General features: G+C 32.7%; 1 protein-coding gene across 3 annotated transcripts; it reads left to right on the top strand.

Annotated features, from left to right (window-relative positions):
- The first annotated feature begins 22 nt into the window (after positions 1-22).
- On the top strand, positions 23-21,472 carry LOC111708552 (vacuolar protein sorting-associated protein 35). 3 transcript variants are annotated; one of them, XM_023481966.1, is made up of 22 exons: positions 23-123; positions 1,088-1,167; positions 3,343-3,460; positions 4,505-4,683; positions 7,116-7,275; positions 7,609-7,785; positions 8,092-8,249; positions 9,059-9,133; positions 9,420-9,540; positions 10,903-11,063; positions 11,609-11,758; positions 12,560-12,626; positions 13,310-13,417; positions 14,100-14,200; positions 14,886-14,937; positions 15,626-15,694; positions 16,207-16,276; positions 17,068-17,174; positions 17,868-18,011; positions 18,714-18,800; positions 19,906-19,985; positions 21,060-21,472. In XM_023481966.1, the coding sequence occupies exons 1-22, from the start codon at positions 73-75 to the stop codon at positions 21,127-21,129; spliced, it is 2,385 nt and encodes a 794-aa protein (XP_023337734.1). In that variant the 5' UTR covers positions 23-72; the 3' UTR covers positions 21,130-21,472. The 3 variants fall into 3 exon arrangements, with proteins under 3 accessions (XP_023337734.1, XP_023337735.1, XP_023337736.1); XM_023481967.1 differs by lacking the exons at positions 23-123; positions 1,088-1,167 and adding an exon at positions 1,236-1,263; XM_023481968.1 differs by lacking the exons at positions 23-123; positions 1,088-1,167 and adding an exon at positions 1,420-1,452.
- The last annotated feature ends 1 nt before the right edge of the window (position 21,473 follows it).

The raw sequence follows: 21,473 nt of genomic DNA, 5'->3' as shown, positions 1-21,473 counted from the left end.
AAAAATTTATTTTAGTTGAATGACTAATTGTTAATCTTTTTGTTTTCTATAGTTTCAGATTTGAAAAAGATAATGACGGACGATCAGGAGAAGCTGTTAGAAGCCGCCCGTGGTACTGTCAAGGTCGGAGTTTTATGTCAAAGGGGGCTCTTGTCGTAAATCCAAGTAACTCTCCATAAAATGAGTAACATGGCCGATCTACAACTGAATTCGTAAATCTTTATTTGAGTAACACCAATTTTCATGTTGTTGTTGTAGTAGCCATAGAACCATGGTACTGGAAATTGATTGTGAAGTTATTTTGTCCACCAACTGAATGGGGTTAGGTTCGCGCAACAGAGAAGAGTCCGAATTTAATGAATTTGAGCCGCCTCTCAAATTCGCCAAAACCCAGTTTCAATTGAGCGCCGGCTTAAATCTTTCAGTGGAACCAACTATATTTAAGCCACGTCTTAAAGTTAAGCCGCGGCTCTAATTCATTGAATTCGGCCTGATACTTCATGGAACCTACTCAATTATTACATCACCCTGACCTATTTGAGTGTTGGCGGGTTTCTATGTTATGTCATTCAACCCCGACAACGACTATAATTTAATGGTGTCGGTAGGGAATACTAGGGGCAAGCAAGATGTTCAATGCTAGATTGCAATTTTAGTTGCAATCTCAAGACGAAGATTTGAACCCCCGCCCTCAGTTCCGTGACTTGTGACGCTACTCACTAAGCCACGGAGCTCATCTCTCCGGCAATAAACCACAACTATCTTGAAATATTCATCTAGTTTTTCTCAGGAATATCATAACTAATTTTTTTCTTCAAATGTGTTAACCATTTTAAAAGGACTGTTTTGTTGATTATCTATTTTATAATAAGTACTCAATGTAGAAATAACCAGAGAAACCTGAGGCTGAATTTAAAGAATTTGAGTCTCTCGGCTTAACCATAATTGGTTTTGATTAAAATTTTAATCAATGTTTTGAGATTTGAGCCGACGCTTAACTGGAACCGGTTTTTGGCGGTTCAGCGACGCGGTTTAAATTCTGTCTCCGAAGAAATTTTGTTTATTTTAATAAAAAAAAAATATTCAGGTTGAAGCGTTCCAGATGAAGAGATGTTTGGATAAGAATAAATTAATGGACGGATTAAAACATGCAAGTGCAATGCTCAGGTAGGAAACTAATCACCAATAGATCAATCAGATCAATCAGATCAATCAGATCAATCAATAAACTGACGGATTAAAACATGCAAGTGCAATGCTCAGGTAGGGAACTAATCACTAATAGATCAATCAGATCAATCAGATCAATCAGGAATAAACTGATGGTTTAAAACATGCAAGTGCAATGCGCAGGTAGGAAACTAATCACTAATAGATCAATCAGATCAATCAGATCAATTAGATCAATCAGGAATAAACTGATGGATTAAAATATGCAAGTGCAATGCTCAGATAGGAAACTAATCACTAATAGATCAATCAGATCAATCAGATCAATCAGATCAATCAGGAATAAACTGATGGATTAAAACATGCAAGTGCAATGCGCAGGTAGGAAACTAATCACAAGCAGTTAAGTCTGGAAGAGATAAAGGGACATTTCAAATCCTTGCATGGAGAGTCACTTGTAATTATGCTTATAGTCACTTTAAGTCTAAAATTTAAATAAAATTATTCTTATATTCATTTTTACCCAGCATCTAACATGTTAATTATCAATTCATGAGATTTTGATATTTAAAGTTGTTTGATATTCTGTTCCTTTCAAAGTCATTGAATTTATTTCTATTGCCAAAAATCTCTTAAATTGAGATATTGTCTTTCTTTCAACCCTTATTTCGTTTACCATTGATTTAACTTAATATACTTCTTTCCTTAACATAATTTCACAACTTTAAAATCTAAAAGTGACATAACATCTTCTAAGTAAAATCTTCAACTTTAAATAATATAATGTCACATGACATCCTTTTATATGGACAACATAAAGAACTTGTCTCATTGACATCAATAGACATAGTCTAAAGGGAGTGACTTGCTAGACACGGCAGTCGAGATGAAAGTGCAGTCTTGTACTATTGTAGAGAACAACAGGATTCATTTGATACCAATGAGACTGAAACAACTGGTGAAATATTACAAACGACATCACTGTTTTATTTTAAAATTGTTCACCGTAAAATTGTCTCATTGGCATGAAATGAATTCTAATGATTTCTCTACAATACTGCACTTCCAGCTCAACTACCATGTCTAGCAATCACTTCATTTATCAATTGTCACATGTCTCTGGATAACTTGTCACAATGACATTTTTCCTAATGAATATCTTATAATTTTGTCACTTGTTCCATTGACATCAACACACATTGCCAGTGACAGGTGACACCAGTGCTTAGGATCCAAGGGCAAAATATCAACAAAAAACTGCAAAAAAAAAAATTACTCTCAAACCTCAAATCTTAACTATTGAAAAAAGGGAGATTATAAAAATTTCCTCATTTCTGAATGGTTTCATAAAGTTTATGCATAAAAATAAGCAAAAAAAATAAGACAAAAAATTTGAAAATTTTGCTTTGTTAAAAAATTCTGTAAATTTTATGGAAATAACCCGGATCCGGATCCATTCCAGTGCGAATCCAGGATCAGGATCTGGATCCGCATCAAAATTAAATGGATCCTGAGCACTGGTTGACAGCCAGACAAATGGAGTCTCTTGAAATCTCAATGACCGAACTGAGCAGCATCCATGGAATATAATTGCAAATCCTAAACCCACTTTACCCTTGAGAATTAGTATTTGTCATTTCAAGATTGTGAATGTGGTCGTAGGGCGTCCAAAGGAGTCTGATTTGATTAGATTTTGGGTAATTTCCTAGTATACGATTTTTGGATGGAATTCGTTTTATCTAAACAACCTGACATCAAGACGTCAGTGTACAAAGACATGAATTTAGTGTTGAAAAACATTAATTGAATGTGCACTGACGTTAGTTGAGTGTACAAAGACACCAATTAGAAGACATTAATTAAGTGTACAAAGACATCAGTTGAGTGTACAAAGACATCAATTGAGTGTACAAAAGACTTCAGTTGAGTTTACAAAGACATCAATTGAGTTTACAAAGACATCAGTTGAGTGTACAAAGACATCAATTGAGTTTACAAAGACATCAGTTGAGTTTACAAAGACATCAATTGAGTTTACAAAGACATCAATTGAGTTTACAAAGACATCAATTGAGTGTTCAAAGACATCAGTTGAGTGTACAAAGACATCAATTGAGTGTACAAAGACATCAGTTGAGTTTATAAATAAATATAAATATACCCAATATTTAGTGAGCTAAGAACCTCTCTGTTGTCCCCGAAGTCCTATTACGAGCTGTACATCGCAACTTGTGACGAGCTTCGTCATCTAGAGATATATTTACTGGACGAGTTCCAGAAAGGACGAAAGGTAAAATCAATCATCTGGAGTTTGCATCTTTTTTTCACTTAAACATTTTATGCTTAATAGGGAAATGCAATTGTTATTTAATAAAAACTTTTCTGAAAAATTAATTAAAATCAAGAGAATTTAATTTATAAAGAACCCGTAACAAGCAAGGCATTTTGTAATATCTCTGTAAATATTCAAAGTAGCCAGTTCTATTTTACAATGTAGACTCATAAAATTGCATAGGAGCAGGATATGAAGTCAGATTGTTGATATCTTTTTCCGGAGACTTGGAACCTCTGAAAAGTGGCCTTCGTCGGCTCCGATTTTTTTTTATCTCCGGCCTCGTTGGACATAAAAAGCCCAGTTTTTAATATGTACTCTCAATGAGTGACAATGACCCCTAAAAATACATTCAAGTTTTTGATATCAAACGGGGTGTCTAAAATTCCGTTTTTTCGATTTTTTTTATGTAATTATCTAAAACATTGGTAAAAAATGTCTAAAAAAAATATTTTTTCGTTGGCTACGGACTGTTTTTGTCTCTTTTTTGACTAATCAAGTTTTTTCTTTGCGTTTATCTCCATTATTAAGATGGTGGCCGGTTCTAATTTTCAAAATCATGTCATAAAATTACCTAGGAGCAGGATATGAAGTCAGCTTATCGGTTTCTCTTCCCGGAGACTAGGAACCTTAGAAAAGTAACCACAATCGGCTCCGATTTTTATCTCCGGCCTCGTTAGACATAAAAAGCTAGTTTTTCTGTCTTAACAGGTTGTTGAAAAATGTATTTTCACAAAAAATAAATCGAAAAAACGGAATTTTTTACACCCTTTTTGAGATCAAAAAGTTGAAGAAAAATTTGAAATTTTTTCGTGTATTTTAGAGTTCATTGGGAGTATTAATATCCTGCTCCTATGCAATATTATGAGTCAAAACTAGAACTGGCTGCATTGAATATTTACAGAGATATTACAAAATTTACTACTTGTTATATGGGTTCTTTTTAATTTTTAATTTTAGTTTTCAATTTTTAATTTGTTTTGAATTATTATTTTTTTTTAGGTTTCCGACCTGTATGAGTTGGTACAGTACGCTGGAAACATCGTTCCTCGGCTCTACCTTCTTATCACTGTCGGGGTGGTGTTCATCAAGTCAAACGAGTACAGTAGAAGGGATATACTCAAGGATCTGGTGGAGATGTGTAGAGGGGTTCAACACCCCCTGAGAGGACTCTTTCTTAGGTATCTAAGGAGACAGTAGACGTAATTTTCCTCCATTATTTGAGAGGGGTGTCCGATTCACACTGGACCCTTAAAATCTGACACATTTTCATATCAATTTCTCGAGACAGGAACATCAGATAGATGTCTTATATGTATCATTCAACGCCTGAGATTCTCACCTTTTTTACTGAAACTTTGTAGTTCTTCACATCAGCTGGTGATTTTGACTCTTTATACTTTTTGTACACTGTACATTCTCTGTTTTCTTCTGCTCTTATACAACCTTCCTTTTCATCCACAGTGGTTTGAAATTTGAACGTCTGTTCTTTTTTGGTACATGTTTATCAGTTGCTTACTTTATTTTAAGTGCAAGCATATCTCAAGATGCCTGAGCATTTAGATCAGAGAGCTCAGCAGTCCAGTTTATATGCTTCATGTCCATCCAACAATCCTTGTTCATAAACATACTGGACCGATTTGTTAGAAATGCTTTTATGATGAAATTCTACCAAAATTGCAGTTTGATCACTTCTCCCAATGGGACCGACGTCCGTGATACTTGCTACTTTTTCAGGTTTTTTAGTCAACAATAAATCAAGAGTATTACCTTTTGAGTATGTGGGAAACGTTATCATTTGGCTCACAAAGTTAGTCTGCGTTGCTTTTAGAAATTCTCTTCCCTTGGGATCTGTAGAATAAGTTTCCCAGTCTATCTTTGAAAGGTTTATGTCACCAATCATCACGGAATTGTTATTCTTGTTTCGTAATAATTCACATAGTTTGCTCCAGTTGCTATTGCTAGAGTTTGGGGATCTGTAAACAGCTATGATATTAATTGGTTCACTATCACTTGACAAAACATTAAAACTACAGTATTGGTTAAAATCAGAGTTAAAGTTGTCAAAAGATAAAACCGTTAGGCCTAAACAATGACAATGATACCACCACCAATTCCATGCATTGTGTTCTTTCTATCCTTTCTTAGTGATTCTTCAATGGTATAACCAGGCATTTGAAGAATGTCAATAGAACTATTACTATTGCACCATGTGTTAAAATCACGATTTCGGGATCAATTTTATTTAGGGTACAAAAAATTCACTAAGTTTACTTTGAATACTTTATACATTAGCATAAAGGACTTTTAGTTTATTATGTGGGTTTATTTTCTGCTGGGGTTTTGTTCTTCCGACACCTCTGTTGTTTCCCCTTACCTGGTCTTCCTCTTCATTCCCCCTGCTTGATGATTCACTGCTTCGGGTCTTCGACCTTGACCCTTACCTTGGGTTCCCTCTCTTGATTGGTCTTCTAGTCTCTTTATGGTTTTCACTTATCTCTTTTCTCCTTCCAATCCAGAACCCTCCACTCCCAAACTAAAAAATCTTATTTACTCATATCTCTGTTCAGTTGGTCTGCTTCTTTTCTAAGGTCATCTTCAACTTTTCTTTGGAGTTTGGTTTGGTCAGGAACGATACTGTGTAGTTTTCAGGTTTGTTTGTAGAAGTTTTCATCTTTTCCTGGATTTCGGTTTTCTTCTCCATGTACTTCAAGCCAACTAGGAGTCGGGGATTACTGTTCTCACATTTACTCTGCCAATTCTGGTAGAGAACTGGATGTCAATATCAGGATTCACGGCATATTGAATCTCCCCAAGCACTCTAGAAAAAAGATCTTGATCTTCATGTTTCCTTTTCTCACTAGTCAGGTTTGTTGCAGGCTCTTTTAGGTTGTGGATGATGATGTTTAATTTTTTAAGGTTTGCTCTGTTTGCTCAGCAATCATAGATTTAGCTGCATCCTCGTCTTTGAAAGACTTCAATTTCTTCAATCTTCTCAATCTGTTCCGCTGCCTTTTTAACTTTATCTATGTTCGCAGCAATGTTTTCCACATTTGTATTGACGGTCTGTATTTTGTTTACAGTTTTCTCAAGGTTAGTCAGTCGTTGGTCAATAATTTTCCTGGCACTTTCACACTCCACAGGGTTCACAACTTGTATTTTAATCTCTATAAGGAGTTTTAAGAGATCATAAGACATGCCTGTACAGGCTTTGTGTATCCATAGATCACATATAGAACATGCTATGGAGTTTGTTGTCACTTCCTTTCTGCACATTGGACATTTGTGCGCCATTATGAACAACAGAAAAAGACACTCAAGAAAAATAAAATAACCCTGTTTCCCCAATTTATTGGCAATCGGATAGAACCAGACTTATGTTTACAAACATGACCTTGACACCTCCCCTATGGAACTGGCAAATATTCCGGCGGGTGGCCCTCGCAGACTGCTAGGTAAAGTAATCGTAGTGAATCTGACATGCCTGTCTATAAATTGAGGATAACTTTAATTACGTCTACACTAAACCGTAGAATATTGTCAATTCTAACATTTCCTTTTTTATTTAGGCATACTGTACCGATACAATTCTTTTTCAAACTCATGTTTTCAGGAACTACCTACTGCAGTGTACTAGGAACATACTCCCTGACACCCTGGAGACAGGGGAGTTCCTAGAAGGACAGGATCCTGGCAAGATAGATGACAGTATAGATTTTATACAACTCAACTTTGCGGAGATGAATAAACTTTGGGTCAGGATGCAACATCAGGTCTGGAAACTACAATGCGACCCATAAAACTTCGGAATAGGAAGATAACTGTTAGACTCAAGTTATGATTTAAAATAGTTCAATTAACTTAAAACAAAGCAATTGTACAGAACCAGCTTAAACTACTGGAAAAATTCTTCTTGGTTTATTACAATACCAAATACATATTAGATTGTTTAAATGGTGTCTTCCTATTTTCCAAATTTTTATTTATTTATTTATTTTGATTATTATTTTATTCATTGTATTACTATTAAATGAAACTTGATTTTCAAAATATTAAAAAACAACTCTGAGCCTTTAGTGTGAAGGGTAATGAAAATTTTCTTCTAGGGGCATAGCAGGGAGAGGGAGCGCCGTGAGAAGGAGAGAATGGAGCTAAGGATCCTGGTTGGAACCAACCTGGTCCGTCTCTCTCAGCTAGAGAGTGTAAATGTTGATGTTTACAAGAAATCTGTCCTGCCCGGTCTACTGGAGCAGGTCGTGTCCTGCAGGGATCCCATAGCACAGGTATAATTACACCCTGAGTAATAAATTTAAAAACTTCATCTAATATTCTATTGGTGCCCGCCGTCCGGTCTAAAAATATTCTGGTATAAGTTGCGCTTCTTGTTGCTTCATTTTAAAAGGCTTTAAAGAATCTAGTTTATTCAGGGTTACCCACACAAAGGATTAGACTATTTTCAAAAAGCCTCGGACTGTTAAACTATGACAATGACAGTTTTTAGAAATCGGAGAACTAAAATCATGTATTCAATAAAAAATATAAAAATAACGACATAAGATAATCAAGAAAGGGGAAAACTTGATGTTTAGGAATATTTGATGGAGTGTATAATCCAAGTATTCCCTGATGAATTCCATCTCTCATCTCTTACAAACTTCCTGGAAGCGTGTGCTGAGCTCCAGCCTGCCGTTAACGTCAAGAACATCGTTATCTCTCTAATTGACAGATTAGCCCAGTTTGCGACAAGGTAACCCATTTCCCCTGTTAATTGTCAGTTTTATTCGTAGATCATCCTGTATTATTCGCCAGTTTTACCCCAGTTTTCCTAATTATTCTTAGATCATCCTATATTATTCCCCAGTTTTCCTAATTATTCGTAGATCATCCTGTATTATTCCCTTAGTTATACCCCAGTTTTCCTAATTTTCTTCACGGTTTGCGAAACCAGCCATATCGACAAAAATTTATAGCTAGCTCTTTTTGAACCTTTTTCTTCTTTTCTTTCTTTTCGTGATGAAGTCTTGTTGGATAAAAATAATGTGATTTCAACTACCTCAAACCCCGATAAAATTCATGAAAATTCAATAAAACTCATTAAACCTTATTTATTTTTAACCACAAAGCACCTCTAGAAGCCCAATTTAACTCGGAATGATTTATTAAATTCTCGATAAATTCTGGTATAACATGGTCCCTATAGAACTCAGCAAATACCAATGAAGCTCAAGAAAATCTTAAAAACCTCTCCCTCATATCTTTAACAAAAGTGGGCTATTTTTCTTATGCACGGACTTTTCCAACAATCGTTTTAAAGTTTATAAATAAAATTGTAATGAAGGAGAAGACGACGACATGCTAAAGTCATCTAATGTTGTTACAGAGCAAAAAGTTTTATAAGTTAGTTATTAACTCACTTATTAAATGAAAGGTGTCTGTTTATATTGCTCAATTACTGTGCCTAATGTTCATTGGACTATTTAAAGTCATACCTGGCGTATGAAAGTCGGCTTCCTATTCCCAAGTTTTCTGGTTATCACTATATATAACTATATTCAGGGAGGATTCTCCTGGAATACCTGAGGAAATTAAACTCTTTGATATATTCTCCAACGAGATAACTAGCATTATTAGGTAAACATTAGGGGATGGATTTTCTCGGAATTGAACCTATTTGCGCAAAAATATACTTGACATTTTTTTAAACAATTAAATGTTGATAGTTAATTTTGTTTTATTAGATTTAATGATTAAATGAATACATAACGAATAAATAATTAGATTAAAAGTTATGAAAGTTATAAATAAATGAATACATAACGTATAAATAATTAGATTAAAAGTTATGAAAGTTATAAATAAAAGATTTGTTTGAAACTTAAGATTGAATGAATTGATTAATACGATTATCTTTATCTAGATCTAGAACAGATATGCCTCCCGAAGATATTGTATCTCTAGAAGTTTCATTGATTAATATGGCGCACAAGTGCTATTCAGATCAAGTTGATCTTATAGACAGGGTTCTTCATAATACAAAGGTTGATATTTTATCTTATTGACAGGGTTCTTCATAATACAAAGGTTGATATTTAATCTTATAGGCAGGGTTCTTCATAATACAAAGGTTGATATTTAATCTTATAGACAGGGTTCTTCATAATACAAAGGTTGATATTAAATCTTAAAGACAGGGTTCTTCATAATANTAGCTTTGAGTTTGCGGAAAGTATTTTTAAAATTTCCATTAAAATTATTTCTACATGAATTTGAACTTTTTAAAGTTTATACTAATGAAATTATAATACGTTCAAGTATTGCTGGAATTGTTTCCTCTAATGAAGTTTAAAGAAGAGAAGGGTTTCGGCGACATTGCCGTGTATATTGACGTTCACAAAACGTTAACATGGTTCTTATTTATATCGTTTTTTTCCGTATGTTGTTTTACAGAACATAGAAGAAAGCGGGTTGACATTGTAAAACATATATTCTGTTTTAATAATACAAAGGTTGATATTTGATTTTATAAACAGAGTTCTTCATAATACCAAGGTTGATATTTCTTTCAGTTATGCCCCATAACATATGTTCTGTATTAATAATACAAAGGTTGATATTTCATTAAGTTATGCCCCATGACTTTCATTCTGTATTAATAATACAAAGGTTGATATTTGATTTTATACACAAAGCTCTTCATAATACAAAAGGTTGATATTTCATTCAGTTATGCCCCATAACATATATTCTGTATTTATAATGTCAGGGATATCTTCAGATGGATCACTTTCATCAAACAGCTCAGACATAACCTAGCATTATACAAAGGTTGATATTTGATTTTATACACAGAGTTCTTCATAATACAAAGGCTGATATTTCATTCAGTTATGCCCCATAACATATATTCTGTATTTATAATACAAAGGTTGATATTTGATTTTATACACAGAGTTCTTCATAATACAAAGGTTGATATTTCATTCAGTTATGCCCCGTAACATATATTCTGTATTTATAATACAAAGGTTGATATTTGATTTTATAAACAGAGTTCTTCATAATACAAAGGTTGATATTTCTTTCAGCTCTGTCCCATAACTTTCATTCTTCCACTTATAGAATTATTTTTCTTTCTTTAATGGTTTTAATCAATTACTCAAGAATTGTTCATCATACATACAGATACGGTTTCTCTTAATTCTAAACTCGATATTTCATTTCTACATTCGTATGTTATTCATTTTTACATAATTCATTTTATATTTGGACTTCTACTTTTCATTTATTTCATTACTGCTGGACTTAAAGTTTGGAATCTGAAAACTAATCCTGCAAATGTTTTTTTGTTTGTTTTTCTTTCCTGTTTTTTCATTTAAAAAACTATATTTGCGAATATTTAGGATTTGTTTGAGAGTGCGGATATAGGTATAGTAGAACACAGAACTCCAGTAGGACGAGAACTAGAGAAACTACTCAAGATACCGATTGACAGCTACAACGATGTTCTAATAGTTCTAGGCCTGGAGCACTTCATCCCTCTCCTTAACTGCTTCGATTACAGGTTTTAGAAATACCTTCCAGCTTGATTAATATTTTATTTTAATCTGTATCAGGATTTAATTGTTTTTGTTACACAAAGGAATTGAGTTTTGCCACAAACTTAAATTTTCTAATTCCTATATCTTTGCAATATGAAAGCATAAACATTTGATATTGCAAACTTAGACTATTTGATCTAACAGAATTCATAGTTTGAAATATCTAAGGTCTATGACATTGGGTTTTAAAGATATAGTTATTAGAAAATAAGAGTTTGTGACAAAAATCCAATACCTTTTGCTAATTGTTTCTGTAAAACATATAAATAAATGGAGAGAGCCCGCCTCCCATTGATTCTGATACGTTTATTCTATCTATAATTTTTGTTCTAGTCTATTATAAGAAAGAGAAACCTTTTGTTGATGAACTGCTATGTTAAACCCTTGTTCACACTCATTAAATTCCTCTTCATCCTTCCCCAACCTTCATAAAATACCTCACATGACTTCTAGGAATTGTGTTAATAAATAATCAAAAAACTTTTTAAAATATTTTTTTTCTGTTAAGTGGCCGACGAGAGATGTCGTCCTACTTGGTGAACAATGTGATTGAGAACAGTACCTGTATCCCGAGCAGTGAGAGGGTGGATACTATCCTAACCATAGTTGCAACCCTGGTACAGGATCAGAAGGATGGTCCCACTGCAGAGAAAATAAGGTTGGAGATATACTAGTTTGTATTAATAGGATACTGGTCCTATTGCAGAGAAAATAAGTTAAGAGATACTAGTATTAGTAGGATACTGGTCCTACTGTAGAGAAAATAAGGTAGGAGATACTAGTATTAATAGGATACTGGTCCTACTGCAGAGAAAAGAAGGTTGGAGATACTAGCATTAATATGATACTGGTCCTACTGCAGAGAAAATAAGGTTGGAGATACTAGTATTAATAGGATACTGGTCCTACTGCAGATATAATAAGGTTGGAGATACTAGTATTAATAGGATACTGGTCCTACTGCAGAGAAAATAAGGTAGGAGATACTAGTATTAATAGGATACTGGTCCTACTGCAGAGAAAATATGGTTGGAGATACTGGTATTAGTAGGATACTGGTCCTACTGCAGAGAAAATAAGATAGGAGATTCTAGTATTAATAGGATACTGGTCCTACTGCAGAGATAATAAGGTAGGCAATACTAGTATTAATATGATACTGGTCCTACTGCAGAGATAATAAGGTAGGAGATACTAGTATTAATAGGATACTGGTCCTACTGCAGAGAAAATAAGATAGGAGATACTAGTATTAATAGGATACTGGTCCTACTGCAGAGACAATAAGGTTGGAGATACTAGTATTAATAGGATACTGGTCCTACTGCAGAGATAATAAGTTGGTTGATATTAGTATTTATAGCAGTATAGCATATTTGTATATATATTATAATATATATATGAGCGAAAAGCTTAATTATGTAAATGATGAATATCACCATCCATATTTTTTCCCTAGATCTGAAGATTTAGAGGAGTTTACTGAAGAACAATCTTTGATGGGACGATTAGTTCACCAGCTTCAGGGACATTAAACCAACATAATAATAATTATTTTAGACATGCGTCTACATCCCACTTTATTATCATTAAAACAATATAATAATAATAGTTTTAGACATGCGTCTACATTCCACTTTATTATCATTAAAGGGTCTGTAGATGTCAGTTTAGATGTCCCTACCTACATTTTAATTCACAATGGCGCCCTGTTAAACTTTATCTGAGCCACATTGAGGAAGATTTTGTCATTTTTCTAGATTTAAAAGTGTTAAATTCGTACAATTTTCTTTTTTTCCCTCCTATTGCATAAATCCGCCTCTCACTTTTATAGAGAACCGCAAACAATTTTAAGACAGAGAAAACATGATTTTTGTTTAAAATAAAGTGATAAAGGGTGAATCGGACATGTCTCTGAAAATGGAGGGTCACTTGAAATTACATGTACAATCCCTTTAAGTTGTTGTAAATGTAGAATGAATTTTAAATCTCCAATATTGATGCTGGCTCTATACTGTAACTATAGAGTCTATAGGGTTCAATAATAGAACATGCCATAGGCGATTAACAACAGACGAATGTGGCTGAACAGTTCACACGTATCGTTTAGGGGAAGTACTGACCAGAATACTCCCAGCAGTTTGCTTTAAATAAATAAATAATAAGTTCTTGATTTATCTCCTATCGACTGGTTTGAATGGTTGTACAGGGAGAAACTGCTGATGAACAATATCAGATACTGAGTACAGCAAGAAAACATTTTGCAGCAGGGGGTCCTCTCCGTATACCCTATACACTACCCCCTCTAGTATTCCAGGTACCCCCCCCCCCCCATATACACACACCGTGGAATTAGATGAAATAGTAAGAGAAAAATATTTATGTTTAATTATAATTTGAATCAAAGGAATTTAAATCTTGTCTCAAATTTTACTTTTCTATTTCTTTAATTTTCCAACCTGATGTCGTAGCACGTAGATTTAACGGTTCTGTCAATATTTCAGAAAGCTGTGAATTTGACCCATTTAACATCATTTTTAAGCGTTTTTTCTTAAATACTTTTATGTTGGCATATACATTTTAAATTAAAAAGTATTGGATAAAGAACAAATATTGCTAAATTATAGACCAAAACACGTTTGATTTCAAATTGAAGAAACCGAATGCTCCTCACTCTGGTTAGTCCGGGGCGGTCGACTTTATATATTTAATACTATGAATTCTGCTAGATCTAGCAGTCAAACTTTCAAAATCAAAGGTTTGTTCCATCAGGTTGCAAAGATATAGTCGTTAGAATATTAGAGTTTAAAGAAGTGTTCAGTTTCTTTAAATATGATTTCTAAAACCTCAAAGAATTTAACGTTGTTGGCCTCTCTTTCTTTGCTCATTACTTACTTGTTATTATTAGTCGAAGAAAAAGCGTCGAACATTAATTTTTATTTTTACAAATAAAAAATTAATCTTATTTAAAAGATTTCCCTTTAATTTATCTTTTTCAGGCTTTCAAGCTGGCTAAAGAGTTCTATAAACTGAAGGATACAGATGAAAACTGGAATCCTAAGATTGAAAAAATATTTAAATATTGTCACACAACTATCAGGGAAATATCGTACAATTTTTATCCTTAAATACACCTCTGTTTTACTTATTTAATAAAATAATTTTTGATGAGATATATTGTAAACAATAAAAAGATTTTGCTATCATTAAAACAAATTAACTTCTTTTCTTTTTAAAATTGTGGTCATCTTCAGCTCTAGTAATTTTTAAAAAAGAAAATATTCTGTTTTTTTAACTTTTACTTATTTATCTTTCTGTTTGTGCATCCCCGCGCCAAAAAAAAACAGATGCTGTCAACATAAGTATAATATATTTATATATATATGTATAATATATATCTCAGTTTTTAAACTTAACATTTTATTCAAAAAGAATAATACTAAAAAAATCTTTCACGTCTCATGACGATCCTTAGTAGTCAAAAGTCTTTAAACAACTTTATGTATATTTATTTTACATAATTTGATCAATTGTCTATCCATCTTTCATATGTAAAGGAATTGATTCTTCGCCACAAACTCTGATTTTCTAATCCCTATATACTTTCAACCCAATGTCGTAGAACTTAGATATGGCAAACTATGAATTATGTTATCAAATAATCCAAGTTTGAAATATCAAAGGTTTACACCATCCGGTTGCAGTTGTTATGGAGATCAGAAAATTTGGCAAAAACTCAATTCCTTTATCTGTCTGTGTATTTATAAATGTATGATGTTTAACAGTGCTCTGGTTAAAGCTGAGCTTGCTGAGCTACCACTTCGACTTTATCTTCAGGAAACGAATTCATTCAAATATTCAACCAAGTTTTCACTTATCATTTATTAGAAACATTTATTAAACTTATCATTTATTCAAATATTCATCTAACTTCTCATTTATTAAAAACATTCATCCCACTTTTCATTAATTCAAACATTCATTCAACTTTTCATTTATTTAAATATTCATCCAATTCTTCATTGTTTCAAATATTCATTAAACTTATCATTTATTAAAACATTTATTAAACTCTTCATTTATTAAAATATTCATCTAACTTCTCATTTATTAGAACTATACATTCAAGTTAAATTATCCAACTGTTTTTAAGTAGTAATGATCGTTTCAGAATTGTATAACTTTTCATCCTTTGATCAGTTTCTCAACCCCCTGTAAGCTGAATGAACCATGAAAATGTTCTCCAACTTTTGATTTTTTCATTTTTTTAAATAGTCATCTAAAACCTTAAAAAATATCCATCTGTATTTTTATCGTTTCATCTATATAATAATTCTCTTCGCTCATGTAAATATATTAAGTAACATTGGCTAAAAAAATTCGACATTTTTTCTTCTTTAAAATCAAAAGAATTTTCTTTCAAAAATGAAATTATTTTTACCAAATTAAAAAACACACAACGGTCAACCAATATTTGAAATTTATTCATCTTCTGTAATTATGACTGAATATGGTTGTGTACTAGGCTGCATTAACCTGTGATCAAGTTCCTTATGAATCTCAGGAGACCATGGCTTATGAGTTTATGTCCCAGGTAACAAATGTCGAAAAGCTGAAATACCTTTTTCATGGATAATCTGCATTAGTCCACTTCAAGTCTTTATTATTTTTAGTTAATCATTCTTATTTTATGTTCAATACTCATTAGCTTAATTAGTCGTCCTTAGTCAGAATTTTATGAATTTGGACCGCGTCTCAAATCCGCCAATAATCGGTTTCAATTGAGCGTCGGCTTAAATCTTGAAACGTTGAATACAATTTTAAGGGAACCAACCATATTTAAGCCGCGCCTCAAATTCTTTAAATTCGGCCTCTTTCTTTATGATATATCTTCCTTAGTTTAAGTTAGTCATTTTTATTTGATGGTTAATCTTTATAAGTTTGTTGTTAGTCTTTATTATTTATTTAAGTAAAATCTTCGTTAGTCACAGCAAGTCGTCAATTTTCTTATTTAACGGATTTTCAAATTTTTTGCCTAAAATTTAATTCTTTAAAAGTAAAATTTAACTTTTCAGTTTGATATTTTTCCTTTTGTCCTATTTCTAGGCCTTCTCCTTATATGAAGATGAGATCTCAGATTCTAAAGCTCAGCTGGCTGCCATGACTCTCATAATAGGTATAGCTAGGGGTTTTACAGGGTAACCAGACAATTTTGAATTGAGTGTCTTTTTTCCCTTTATTATGAAATTTTGCCATGAATTACTTTTTACACTAAAAAATAAACACAAAATATTACCTACAAGAAGACGACAATTATTCCACTGTTTTCCACTGGAATATTTAACATTAAAGGTTTAATACCTTTTAGGTGTCTTTAGAAAATCGTGAATTTAAATCATAATTTACTTCTACTGAATTTTGCAAAGTGTGGATTCAGAAAGAAGATAAACACCTGAAACAAGCAGAACTTTTCTAGTCAGAAAAACGATTATATTTTTCCAATTATTCATCAGATATATGTTAAAAAGGTACCACTGTGAATCCGGCATACCCATTTTATAACGGAAGGTCACTTGAAATTAAAACAACAGTCCGGTCACTTTCACGAACTCTCAAATCTCTCTTGAAAGCTTAAAACCCAAAAAAAATATCAAATAATCAAATCTTCTTCCCAACACCAACCAATCATTTAAAAGTTACCACATGCATGCTAATTTTTTCTGTCATGTCCTAAAATTCTCATAAAGAGCTATGTACGATCCCATGCGATGTGGACCACCCTGTATGTTAACACTAAATATATTTCATTGATATCAGATTTTATGTTTTCACTTTCCAGGAACATTTCAACACATGTCCTAAAATTCTCATAAAGAGGTATGTACGATCCAATGTGATGTGGACCACCCTGTATGTTAATACCAAATATATTTCATTGATATCAGATTTTATGTTTTCACTTTCCAGGAACATTCCAACAGACTAAGTGTTTCTCCGAGGAGAACCATGATCCTCTCCGAACTCAATGTGCTCTAGCCGCAGCTAAACTACTCAAGAAACCTGATCAGTGTCAGGTAATCAATCAACGAGCTCATGAAGCCCTACTCGAATTGGCCGAGGGATGGAACATTTCAACAGAATGGGTTTTATATTGCATTTTACCTTTAATAAATTCACATTCAGGATTATGTAGCACTTTATAATGGAAAAATCAATTTCAAACATTTCAGTTGAGTTCCATCTCAGTCTCGGGTTTAAAAAAATTAGGATATTTTAGATGGTTAGCATTGATCATTCCTAAGGATTTTAATCCCTGGTAATATGTGTATTGAATTGTTATGTACACTATGAACCTCGCTGTAGTGGTCCCCAGAATATAGTGGAGAATATATATGACCAGAAATCCGTCTTATTTAGTAAGGTTACAATGTTAAGACTATTATTTGGTGGTAATTTAGAGTAGGTTTGAGTTTTGACCTTGATTTCCTTGGAATGAGTTTAATTGATTATTATGATTATTATGATTATTATGATTATTATTATTATTATCATTATTATCAATTGATTATTATGATTATTATGATTATTATGATTATTATTATTATTATCATTATTATCATCATTATCATCATTATCATTATTATCATTATTATCATTTTTATTATCATTATCATCATTATCATCATTATTATCATTATTATCATTATTATCATCATAATCATCAATATCATCCTTATCATCATTATTATCTTTGTTATTATCGTCAGGGTGTACTAACCTGCTCCCATCTGTTCTGGTCAGCTCACACTGCTTCCTCTAAGGATAAACCTATCAGGGATAAGAAGAAAGTATTGGACTGCCTCAAGAAAGCTTTGAAGATTGCAAACCAATGCATGGACACAACAGTTCAGGTAGACTTGTAGACGGATTTATAGAATCTTACATTTATCTTAGCAGAACAGAGTATACGGAGTTATGGAATCCTACATTTACCTTAATAGTAAAGTGTATACGGAGTTATAGAATCCTATATTTATCTTAATAGTAGAGTGTATACGGAGCTATAGAATCCTTTATGTATCTTAATAGTAGAGTATATACGGAGTTATAGAATCCTTTATTTATCTTAGTTGTAGAATGTATACGGAGTTATAGAATCCTTTATTTATCTTAGCAGAGTATACGAAGTTATAGAATCCTTCATTTACCTTGGTAGCAGAGAGTATACGGAGATATAGAATCCTACATTCCTCTTAATAGCAGAGAGTATGCGGAGTTATAGAATCCTTTATTTATCTTAATAGCAGAATATGCGGAGTTAAAGAATCCTTCATTTACCTTAGCAGATAGTATACGTATTTAAAGAATTATTCATTCATCTTAGTAGCAGTGCATCTGAGTTTAAAATTTAGAGATAATTCTTTTTGTTTGTAAAAGAAATAATTATTAATAAGCTATTATTAATAATCAAATTATAGTTTTCTAATCTAAGCTTGAGGTTTATTGTGAGGTAATAGATTATTGTTTAACAAAACGCTTTTTTCAATAATCCAGTAGATTGCAAGCGCCATTGATATTATGAAGTGTAAAAAACTTGTTTTCGATTTTTTTAGGCTCAGCTATTTAACCAGATCCTGAATCATTATGTTCAATTCTTCGAGGATGGAAATGATTTGATCAGTATTGAAATGATAAACGAGGTAACTAAGTATAAAGTATATGTACACAAGGCTAGACCAGGCTGAAGGGGGGAGGGGGCTGGGGGAGGGGATTGGGGGGAGTCAATGTACAAGAATAAAGGGATAGGAGCAAATTTCAAACACACAACTTCATACTGGTAATAACTTAATCATTTTGTACTGACAACATGCTTAGGGCAAACTCACCTTTTTCTTTCGTATCAGGTCAAAATTTAGTCCTATCCGGTCAAGTAAAGCCAATAGTTTAATTTGTTCATCCTTAACACGATTTTTTATGAAAAGGATAAATTCAAATTGTCTGACTCCTTTTGATTTGCATGCGTTGTTTGAAATGATAAAAAAATGGTTGAAGGTTTTGTTTTATGAACTTGAACGGTTTAACTAAACATAGTCCGAATTTTATTAACTTGAGCCACATCTCAAATCCGCCAAAAACCGGTTTCAGTTGAGCGCCGGCGACATTGAATACAATTTTAAGAGGAACCAACCAAATTGAGCCGCGGCTCAAATTCTTTGAATTCGGACTCAGTTTTAGTTTTTACCACCAAATTTTTCAAGTACTCATCCTCCACAATTGTTTTAGAGAATTCTAATGCACGAGCTTGTGAACCTAACTTTACCTGTAGATCTGAAATAATTTCAAACCAATCAAAGAACATTTATATCGGTCTAAAGTGTTACCCAATTTGTGGCAAATCGGTTAAGGGGTTTAAAGTTTATGGACTTACATGATCATTGTTATTGTTATTATTATTATGATCTGACATACATACAAACAAACAGGCAGAAAGATAAGCAAAGATTACTTCAAGTTTTGTATTTAGATACATTTTCAAATATGTGTTATATAAATAGAATATATATTGTATATTGTAAATTGTATATTGTACATTGTACATTGTAAATTGTAAATTGTACATAGTACATAGTACATTGTACATTGTACATTGTACATTGTACATTGTAAAAAATTCTGTTAAAAAAAATATGGATCCGGATCCATTTTTTTCCCAATGCAGATCCGGGATCCGGATCCGTATCATTATCCGCATCAAAATTAAATGAATTCTAAGCACTGTATTAAATATATATTGAATATGTTTAGTTGGTTGGACGTATATCTGACGAACTGAAAGGACTGGAAGGAGGTGATGAAGTTCATCAGATATCTGGATTATTCAATAGGAACAGATCTATTCTTGTCCCTACCCTCCTCTATCTTAGATTCTTATCTTTCTATTTTAGTATTTAGTGAGTCAACTAGCTAAATATAATCGGAGAACTAGTCATTCCTTTTCATCCTACTCACCCCCCCTCCATCTCTATTCTAGTTAAAATCCATTTCCAAGATGTGAATTAGGATTTACATCCTCCCCTCCCCCTGTTCTTCTCCACATTCTGATCCTCAACCAGCAGTGCCATTTCATACTAAATTTTCTCATTAATCTGTATTCTACTCCCTCCTCAATCATTTTCTATTCCTCTGTTATCTTTTTTTTCTATCCCTCTTATCTTTTTTTCTTTTCTATCCCTCTTATATCTTTTTCTATCCGTTTTTTATTCTTCTTTTATCTTTTTCTATTCTCCGGCCTTTATATCATTTTCGATCCCTCTTATCTTTTTCAACTCCTTCCATTTCTAGTTCTCTATCGATTTTCAGTCCATATTAACTCTGTTGCTCAAATCTTCAACCACGCATCTCTCCAACTTCCACAACGCTGATATAACAGTTCAGTCCTTTCTCCCAACAAGCTGTCACTTCTGATCATAGTTTAACCTTTCAAGCGTGAAAGTTTCTCTATTTTTCTTATATATTTTGTTGTCGGCAGATGCAATGAAACCCTTAATAACGAATACATCGAAAGAATTCATCAAATGTCGTATTCTTCAGTTTCTGAAATGGAATGTTGCAGATATTTAGTTTATTAATTAAATGATTATATGGAACTCTTTAAAACTGTCCCTGCATATTCATGGCTATTTATTTATTTTCGCAAATACTGAAATTTACGAAATATAGTATAAAACTCATTGAAAAGTTGTCAAGACGACATTAGATAAATTCTTCCGATGTATTCTTTATTAAGGGTTTCACTGTATGTTTTACATGAAAGTTTATTTTGATTGATGAATTATAGACCAAAACATAATTGAATTCAAATTGAAGAAACCGAACGATTCTCGCCCTGGTAAGTCCAGGGTGCCCCCTTCTTTGTCTTGTAGTTGCTTAACACTGACTAGAATAGATACTGTTTACAGAACAGTAGAACACATTAAACTCAAGCAGGCTGAGAAACCAGAGGGATTATATGCAGGGTTTAAAGAGTAGATAATCCTCTTTAAATATGGAGAAGGTACTCCTCTTTATACAAGGAGAAGGTACACCTTTTTATACAAGGAGTAGGTACTCCTCTTTATACAAGGAGAAGGTACTTACCATGAAGGAAGCGGTACCCTTAGAGTGAGCGCTGATGATCTCCTAAATTTATTAAGTTTAAATTAAGAGAAAAGTTTAAATCATGAATTTTTTAATTATGAAATTTAGATTTTGAAACTCGTGATATTTATATTAATTGTGATTATTTTTCCTTGTGATGCTAATTTAATAATATGATATGATATATATAAATTTAATTTAATTGTATTTTATAATTTTAATGATTTATTTCAGAT

This window comes from Eurytemora carolleeae, unplaced genomic scaffold, assembly GCF_000591075.1.
Source record: "Eurytemora carolleeae unplaced genomic scaffold, Eaff_2.0 scaffold885, whole genome shotgun sequence".
NCBI classification, from domain to species: domain Eukaryota; kingdom Metazoa; phylum Arthropoda; class Copepoda; order Calanoida; family Temoridae; genus Eurytemora; species Eurytemora carolleeae.
The sequence above is the reverse complement of the archived record's forward strand: the minus strand, read 5'-3'. Positions and strand labels throughout refer to the sequence as shown.

What these genes read in the sequence shown, in the direction of transcription:
- LOC111708552 (XM_023481966.1), top strand. Translation starts at nt 73, where the DNA reads ATGACGGACGATCAGGAGAAGCTGTTAGAAGCCGCCCGTGGTACTGTC. An exon ending in GGGTTCTTCATAATACAAAG is followed by an intron (nt 9,541 to 10,902) that starts GTTGATATTTTA and finishes GCGAATATTTAG; the next exon opens with GATTTGTTTGAGAGTGCGGA. An exon ending in AGAAACCTGATCAGTGTCAG is followed by an intron (nt 17,175 to 17,867) that starts GTAATCAATCAA and finishes TATTATCGTCAG; the next exon opens with GGTGTACTAACCTGCTCCCA.